Source organism: Gigantopelta aegis, chromosome 7 (genome assembly GCF_016097555.1).
Source record: "Gigantopelta aegis isolate Gae_Host chromosome 7, Gae_host_genome, whole genome shotgun sequence".
NCBI lineage: Eukaryota > Metazoa > Mollusca > Gastropoda > Neomphalida > Peltospiridae > Gigantopelta > Gigantopelta aegis.
Window position 1 is genome coordinate 39458662 of NC_054705.1, and position 9356 is coordinate 39468017.

General features: G+C 41.1%; 1 protein-coding gene across 1 annotated transcript; it reads right to left on the minus strand.

The window, feature by feature from the left end:
• Positions 1-237: 237 nt before the first annotated feature.
• LOC121378078 (beta-1,3-galactosyltransferase 5-like) lies at positions 238-993 on the minus strand. Its single transcript, XM_041506177.1, has one exon. The coding sequence runs from the start codon at positions 991-993 to the stop codon at positions 238-240; it is 756 nt and encodes a 251-aa protein (XP_041362111.1).
• Between the last annotated feature and the right edge of the window lie 8363 nt (positions 994-9356).

A 9356-nucleotide genomic window follows, 5' to 3' on the forward strand; every position in this document is an offset into this window, starting at 1 on the left:
CCCGCAACAAAATGCCAGCCAGTGCACCACGACTGGTATACCAAAGACCGTGATATGTGCTATCGTGTCTGTGGGATGGGGTATATATATATAAGATCCCTTACTACTAATGGGAAAATGTAACGGGTTTCTTTTCAAAGACTATATGTAAGAATTACCAAATATATGACATCCAATAGCCGATGATTAATAAATCAATGTGTTCTATTGATGTCGTTAAAAAAACCTTTTAAACATTCATTTGACCGTTTTACACATGGAATTGTTCTTAACTCTGTCCCAGATTTTATAAAATGTATCAACAAATATCTGCTGTGAGATTATTATACTTCCGGTGACTAGTTCACATGTCGACGCGGCCTTGTGAATGTAGTACTGGTCTTTGGCTGAACCGAAGTGTCTAAAATTAAATATTTTGGCCAGTACACCCGTGATTGCAACATCTTCCATACTGACATACGGCATATGTTCTGACACAATTAAGATTTTCATTGCAACATCTATTGGCATGAAATACGCGTTCCCTTTAATGTGTGGTGGAAACTTTGGAGCCGGAAATGCTGTTTTCGAAATGGCGTATTTTCCGGTTCTTAGCACTGGATCGACGAAAAAGTATGGTCCAAACAGTGTATTGTTCCACTCAAGGGACTGTATCAAAGCTACAAATTTGGGAATGTTTAAATACGTATCTTCGTCAACCTTCATCACGTATTTCGCAGTCGGACAGAATTCCTTGACCCACTTGAATGCCATGAGAACCTTGCGAGTGAGATTGAAGTAGCTGTCGTCAAATTCTGCCACGATGATGTCCTTCTTCACTTCCGCTTCCATGGCGACAGCTGCGTTCAAAGTCTTGTTTTTACTGACGCCCAGAACAAAGAACACTTCGATGGGGAAATATTCACTCGAGCCCGGTAAAGGTTCCAGTTCAAAAATGCTGCCCCACTTATCACGGATGGCCTGTCTCTGTGGCGTCATATGATGCAGTGACATCACCAAGATAACTAGTGAACAAATGTATGCACAACTTGCTGAAGGTTTCTGTAAAAATCGGTGATTCAGAGGAGAAATTTTGGAAACGTTTGGCTTAAAATACCACTGATACTCCAACAAGCTTCTATCTCCGTAAAACTGTGACGATGAAAAGGCCTCTGGAACTGGTAAAGCCGAGATATTTAGTATAGGGTTTGTGTTAAGGTTACAGATATGAGTGGGTCTATTTGTTAAAATCGTTTTCCTTTGAGAAACAGCCAACGATGAAAACTGGTTGATGACGGTGTAAGCCTAAAGAGGAAAATGATGAACGTTACTAGGAGGAGCCAGAGGAACGCTGTTTTTATTTTACCTCCAAGCATTGACTGAAAAAACACAAAAAACAACATACAATCAACAGTGTTGTCAGTGGTTTCATGTTAGTTTCAATCATTGTCTGGAAAAAACATCAACATACAATCAACAGTGTTGTCAGTGGTTTCATGTTAGTTTCAATCGTAGTCTGAAAAAAACCCAATAGTGAACCAGCCAAAGCCTCAATTTTTTTTTTTAACGGCATTGTTTGTTAATAGCAGACATCCATGTGGAATCAATCATTCATAGGCTGACAAAAATGATGTGGGTGGATGTCATTGTCAGTTTTAAGTTTTAAGGTAATTTTCAAGGTCATAAAGGTCACCAAGGTCAAAAATGGCGTTTTCACAAGTTTAATTGTCTAAGTAGTTTATAATTGCAACAGAAGCATGATAATTGGCACACAAAAATAGTTTTTAGTCATTCTTCAAATCCATATAAGTAAACATTTGAAAATCCAAGATGGCGGCCACAATTTCTAAGATGGCAGCCATTTTTGCACTTTTGAACATAACTTAGAAGATTCGCTAACTTTGAGCGATGTTGGTGTCCATTTGTATGTTTTTGCGTATGATGAAACCATGTATGCTCTTTTTAGTCCTCTTACATATATAATTATCATATTTGAAGCTATTTTAACACAATTGTCTATGCACATATAACAAGGCAAAGTATAATGATGTCTATTGTCCAGCTGGGTTGCAGCAACCGACTATATCACATCCACATGCAGCAGTGCACTGCATGTTCTTCTTGAAGCAGGAACATCGGGCAGTCTTGCACTTGGACTTGCAGCCGCATGTCACCAGTTCCAAGCAGGCATCTGGGATAGGGGGGATTCTTGTCCAGACTGCTGTCAGAGACTCTGCGTCCTTCTTCCAGGCCGTGGTGGCTACTGGGTGTGGAACATCTATGTGTTCTTTATTTGCTTGCAACCAGATCTTAGCCTGGTAGTTGGCACGTATTACGTGAAGTTCCAGGGCATCTCTGGTTGGAGGCAACATCTCCAGACCCTTCTTTGCCTCACCAAACAACTGCAGTCTGGCCTGATTGGTGGTTGGCTGTTCCGGTGTGCCATACAGGTGACACACAAACTCTTCAACTGGTGCGAGCTCTCCATCACGACCAATTCCGCTGACAAGAAGTGGATGCTTCTGGAATGTTTTCCAGCAGGACTTCTTCCCATGACCACTGAAGGCTGAAGTGGTGTCACAGCCTGTCAGTGCATGGAAGCTGAGTAGGTTGTCCCTTACAGGCTGTGTAAGTCGCTGAGATACCTCATGTACTGGGTAACATTTCCGTTTCTTGGCTGTCCCAGCGATCATCCACACTTCAACTACAGGCATGAAGTGCACCAGAAGCAGCAGAACATCTGTGTCTCTACAGATGACCAGTACTCGTTTATATCATCTGTCAGCTGCTTCACACGCATGCAGGATTAACCTCGTATCCGCTTCTTCGTGGTTTCCCGAAAGCTTGGTTTGATCTCTTCTTGTTGACTTTGCATCTGTATCATTGATGAATCCGCCTCCCGTCACCATCTCATATCGCTCTGGTAGGTCTTTGCCTTTTACCATGATGAAATCCGATAAGAACCGGGCAAGATCGGCCTTGTTTTCATCCAAGGCAATGAAGGTGCTCCATACCTGTGGGAGTGGGACTTGTGGTCCTTCAATAAGCTTGCGAATTGGCTTCTGTTTGCCCAACCGCTTTGATCGTCCCACTGCCTTGATTGAGTCCTCTCCTATATATCGATCAAACACTACATCAACTCTGGTTATGTGTTCTCCAAAGTGACGTGTTGCAATTTGCATGAACACACCAGCTAGGTCGCCAAATGTCTGGCATCCATGGGGCTTCCCAAGGGACTGGATCAGTGCATGCCCATCAATCAGCACACATGTCTTCATGTCAGCATCCGGAACATCACAGGGAGTGTGAATTCCAGCCATCAAGATGCTGATCAAGTCTGCCTTCGATATTGTGTTCATCTCTCCTCCGGGCTTTGCTAATGATTGTGGGAATGGAGACAGCTCATGCTTAAGCACGTTCACCATTTCTACTGTTCGACCTGCGATGACAACATTGAGCAGACGCTGCAGTAGCTGCCTGTCAGCTTTGATTGTTTTCGCTATATTCTGTGCAGTACACACCTTAGCTTTGTACAGGTCAGCGAAAGTCTTTGAGTGATGCTTCTTTAGTGCATCATAACATCCTGTGGTTCCCTCTGCTAGTCGTTCCTTCACATTGGTGATGACTGCCTGCATTCCTCTCTCTTCTGCAGTTAAGAGATCACTGACCACCTCACTTGGTGCAGTGTCTTTGGTGGCCAAGGACAGCAGAGGTATGTCCATAGTCTCTGAGTAGGTGTCCCCATCCTCTTCTGCTGATTTTGTGTGTAACCTGAACACATCAAATCCTCGGAGTTGCGTAGCAAGCTTCTTCACATCATCAGCATCACGCCTTGTTCGAGATGGAAGACTATCAGAACGGCAGAAAACAGTCTCCTCGTCGTCATCGTCTAGGTTGAAGAGTGACCTGGTTTCTTGTGAAATGTGTGATCGTTCTGACCATGTGACACAAAACTTGTCTCTGGCTTGGTCATTTCTTGTGATGCCGATGATGCCATTATGCATCTTGCATGCCCTGTTGATCCATTCAGTTGCCTGATCAACAGGGACTTGGTTGAATCGCCTTTTGGTCCACTTCACTACAAAGTTTCCTTCAAGAAACTCTGCATTGACCTCTGGTGCTGTCTTCTCGAGGAGTTTCATGTCTGCAAGGTAGACCGGCCCCCACCGTGCATAGTTTGTGTGGTCAAATATTGTGAGCCAGGGCAGCATCGCAGTGAATGCTTCTAGGTGTAGAATCCAGTTGCCAACCCTCTCAGCTCTGATGAAGTCCAGTAGGATCTCAACCATGCTCATATACGTTGACCACAACATGAAGTTTGGATTGTCAGAGTGCACCTGGTTAAACTTCTCCATGAGGGACTGTACCTCTTCATTACGAAGTGCATCTGACAGCTGGTCGATTGCAGTGCAGAGGTTTCCTCTATGGTCAGCGTTTTTTGTGCTTCTTGAACACCTGACCTACACTTTTTGCGAACTCTTCAACTGCCACATCATGTTCATGGCCATGTTCAGCCAGCCATGACTTGAACATTGGCCACTTGAGGTGCCAAAGAGCTTCGTATGTAAGTTGATGTCCTCTGACAGCACGGTAGTAGGCCTTGCCATCCAGCATGGTCTCGGTGCATGGGTCATCCAGTCCTGCACTGTCCATGTGTTGGCCAATGCTTTTCAGGAAGTTGAAGCAGATATGGAGTCTTCCCATGAGAAATATGACATTCTCAAACTTGGGATTTGCCCACACCAATTCCTTGCATCTGCTGTACAGTGGTTGGTCACCAGTAATGATTGTGTGCTTCTGGCCCATGTGGTGTGAAATGGCCATAAAGCGGTTTATTACTGTTGTGAGTGTATCATTGTCATCTGCTGGTGTCTGGAGAATTGGCAGCATCCCTGCGGTTGTTACAGGCGGGTCAATGACACTGGTGGCTTCGTTCGTTGCTCCCCAGGAAGGAACTGACTTATCCTCATCATGTATACGTGAAACAACCCAGGCCATATCTTTGCCACGTACCTTCTGTCTTGTGTCACCACTGTTGGTAAACCACTTTTCCTCAATCTTCTTGTCACCACCAAAGCAGGGTAGTGGTCTCTGACCTGATGGCAGAACAGCTGGGTCTAATTGTTGGAATGCCTGTAAAGCATCTGGCTTGATTGTTCTGGGTCGCAGTATGCGCTTTCCCGCTACATAAGGTTGTTGTGCAGTTGGACCCCTTTACCAGACCATCATCTGTGTGCAATGGAAGGTGTTCTTTCCATTCAGGGTTGCTTCCAGAATGTCTATGTTGTCACAAGAGCAGTGGATCATTCGTTCTCTGACCAGGGTGTCTGGGACATAGACATTGCCATTCTCAACAAATCTGTCAATGATGTTCTGTGCTATGGACGTGTCGATTCTGCACACAGTATCGATGCCGATTGTGTGGTTGGCTGCATGGAATAGGTCTAAAAGAGCTTCGGAACAAGTAGCTTGGTGGAGGGCAAGACCTAATCCAACATGCTTTGGTGTGAGCTTTCGTTTGTTTGACACCGCATACACAATGTCCTGAGCAATACTGCATACAGTTTGCTTGATACTGGGGTCTTCTTCGATCCCCTCCTCCACTACAGTTATTCCTCCAAAGAGCAACCTCAGAAACAGATACAGGCTATTTGGAACCACCTGGCCAACATGTGCTTGATCAGGTCCATGCCATGTACTTGTGTGTCCTGGTGTATCAAGCAGATCTTGTCGAATCCTCATAGCCACATGTACCATTTCTTGGAAGATGCTACCCTGTGCAAACACCAGAACGCCTCCATCTTCATCGTCAGTTGATTCTAAATCGATGATTATATGCAAAGTTATGTCAAAAAGTGGCCGCCATCTTGGATTTTTAAATGTTCACTTATTTGGATTTGAAGAATGCCTCAAAACTATTTTTGTGTGCCAATTATCATGCGTGTGCTGCAGTTATAAACTACTTAGACAAATAAACCTGCGAAAACACCATTTTTGACCTTGGTGACCTTTATGACGTTGAAAATGACCTTGAAACTCAAAATTGACAATAACATCCACCCACATCATTTTTGTCATCCTATGAATGATTGATTCCACATGGATGTCTGCTATTAACAAACGATGCCGTTAAAAAAAAAAATCTACAGGCCTTTTCCATATTTGGCTGGTCCACTACAACATACAATCAACAGTGTTGTCAGTGGTTTCATTTTAGTTTCAATCATTGTCTGAAAATAAAACATATAATCAATAGTAGTGCCAGTTGGTTCATTTTAGTTTCAATTGTTGTCTGAAAAAAGAACAACATACAATCAACAGTGTTGTCAGTGGTTTCATTTTAGTTTCAATCATTGTCTGAAAAAAAAAAACATACAATCGCCATTGTTGTCAGTGGTTTCATTTTAGTTTCAATCATTGTCTGAAAAAAACCCAACACACAATCAATATTGTTGTCAGTGGTTTCATTTTAGTTTCAATCATTGTCTGAAAAAATAACATACAATCAACAGTGTTGTCAGTGGTTTCGTTTTAGTTTCAATCATTGTCTAAAAAACCTCCCACATATAATAAACAGTAGTGTCAGTGGTTTCATTTAAGTTTCATTCATTGTCTGAAACAACAACATACAATGAACAGTGTTGTCAGTGGTTTCATCTTAGTTTCAATCATTGTCTGAACAAAAACATATAATAAACAGTTGTCAGTGGTTTCATCTTAGTTTCATTCATTGTCTGAAGAAAAAAAACATACAATCAACAGTGTTGTCAGTGGTTTCATTTTAGTTTCAATCATTGTCTGAAAATAAACATACAAACAACAGTGTTGTCAGTGGTTTCATTTTAGTTTCAATCATTGTCTGAAAAACGTCCCACATATAATCAAGTGTTGCCAGTGGTTTCATTTTAGTTCCAAGCATTGTCTTAAAAAAAACCCCATCTATTTAACAGTGTTGCCAGTGTTTTCATAACATCGACCCCCCTAACCCATGGATATACGCTTGCATCACTATCCCAGCGTTGATAATTTATTGAACTAAATAACTCGATATTTTACATTTAGTTGTATCCTTAATCCAACTTGCTCGTCTGTTTGTTTTCCCTTTTATTCTGATTCCAGGTGCAACTCTCGCTTCCCAGTCACATAACGAGACTGGATCCTTCGATATTTCTTTCAGTTAATATTGACATATTTCCTCCAGGTGATAAATCGTTCTGTTTAATGTTTCAGTTCGCTATCTGAATAGATACCATATTGAGGTCAATTCAGATAAAGTGCCGCAGTGCATTAAACCTACTTGAACAGAAACAGATATGTGTTAATAATGCAATCTGCTCTTGAAACTGTCCGAGACAGAATAGAAAGTGATGCTCGAAATACACGTGGCTACGAACCCAGTACTTACCAGCCTTACCAGGCTTAACCACGACACCACCGAGGCTGGTACCAGTACGTCCAGTACTTTGGCTCTACAGAGATCAGTTGACAGTTTTGGATTGTCGAATATATACACCTGTATAAAAGTCACGCGTTCGTCAAATGTCTTAAATATGTACTGCCAAAATCGAAATGATATAATTTGTTTTTCTCCTAAGCATATATACTAAATAACGAGATAAACGAGCACATTTTAAAGTGGCAGATGTTTCAACCAGGAAAACATGGACACTACGTTTGGTTCATTTACAAATCTGTAACACATCTGGATAAAGTTACAATACAGTGAAACAGCACTCTGTAACGTTGAAACGATGAAATACCCTTAAAAATAGACTAAAATTCGACTCCATAACCGTTAGTTCTCAGCCACACGTGCGTTTTTAATTTAAAAAATTTAAATGCATTTTGTGGTATTAAAAACACCAGGATGACTAGAAACGATTCGGTTATACGGAAATGGATAATCTAAACAATAAAATATAAGTAATGTTTGATTTTAGTCGTCATAAACGGCTCTAATAGTGACAAATATGTCTTAGTGTTTAAAATCTAGGCAAGGGGCTGATTGATCCCGAATAGGGCTAACCGGTCGCTCTCTCGCCAGATGGCGCGCATATACCATCAGTCCTAGCCTTCTTCCGGTTTCGCTGTTTCCCCGCATGGTTAGTGTGAGATGTGAAAATCGTTCGTTCTTTTATTGATTTTAAAATTATAAAAAGTTATAATTATCGGTCAGCACATGTCGGATTACGGAAAATGGACCGTACTGAGATTGAAAAATGAGCTCAGTCAGAGAGGTGCAACGGTGAAGGGTAGAAAAGAAGATTTAGTACACCGGTGAGTTGACGAAAAAATATTATTATCGGTATCACTATGCATAATTATTTTAGATAATTAGTTTATGAAATATGGTACAGTTAATCCCTAGTAACGGTCACAGCAGTATTTATACTGTATTATAGTCTGTTCCTGCACACAGTAAGAATTCGGCAGTGATCATGTCGAACCCTTGCCTCCAATTTGTACTATATTCATATCGCCATGTAATACGATTACTTCAGTATCTTGTTTTCGTCACCTTCCATCTAAGTTTGTAGGTCACCATTCGTTTTAAATGATTCATTCTGTATGATGACAACAATAAATGTACTTGTATTTCTGGTGTATGTTTCATGCCTATGGGATTAAAGCTAATTTTTATTTACTTAGCATGGATGGTCCTAGAAATTTTGAGTGCAGGCAATGACAACAGACTAAAGGCAGCAGGATTTTTTCGGGGTGGGGGGAGAGGGGGTGGGGTGGTGTTTAGCATACTCACTCATATTCCGGAGTTATCCTGATTCATATTTCCTTTTATCCTTATATATATAAAAACTAAATTGTTTATACCAACAAATTATTTACAGGTAAAAGGACTAAATTAGTTTAAATTCCCAGTACTGTCACATTACTGTATTTAGTAAGTTTATGGTTAAATAATTTTAAAAAAATCATAATTTTCTATCCTTGCAAAATTTATGTGCGCAATATATTTAGCATGCTTTTAATTTATGATTGTGTAATTTGTTTCAGGTTGGAGGCATATGATAAAAATAAGAATTTTAGGAACGATTTAATCGTATTGCCAGAGCCAGTTTTTCCAGATTGGCCATCTTCCGGTTTTCGACAGCTACTACCTGACCACAGAGATGTAATTCCTAAATTATCAGAAGGACAGATCGAGGTGTATCTCAATCACAGAGCGGCACTGGATAAAAGGTGTACATCTGATTTCAAAGCTCTGGCAAAGGGGAAGTTGCTATTCGAGTCCCAGCGAATAGATGCCTGCAGCATTCTTTTGGCCGAGGAAGATGTTTACTTCACTGGCATTGTGAGGGCAGCTATGAAGAAAAAGGTTATTATGTTTAAATAAACCCCTTTTTTATAAGGTCATAAAA

Excerpts from the sequence above, each read along its gene's own strand:
- LOC121378078 (XM_041506177.1), bottom strand. The coding sequence starts at position 993 with ATGTCACTGCATCATATGACGCCACAGAGACAGGCCATCCGTGATAAG.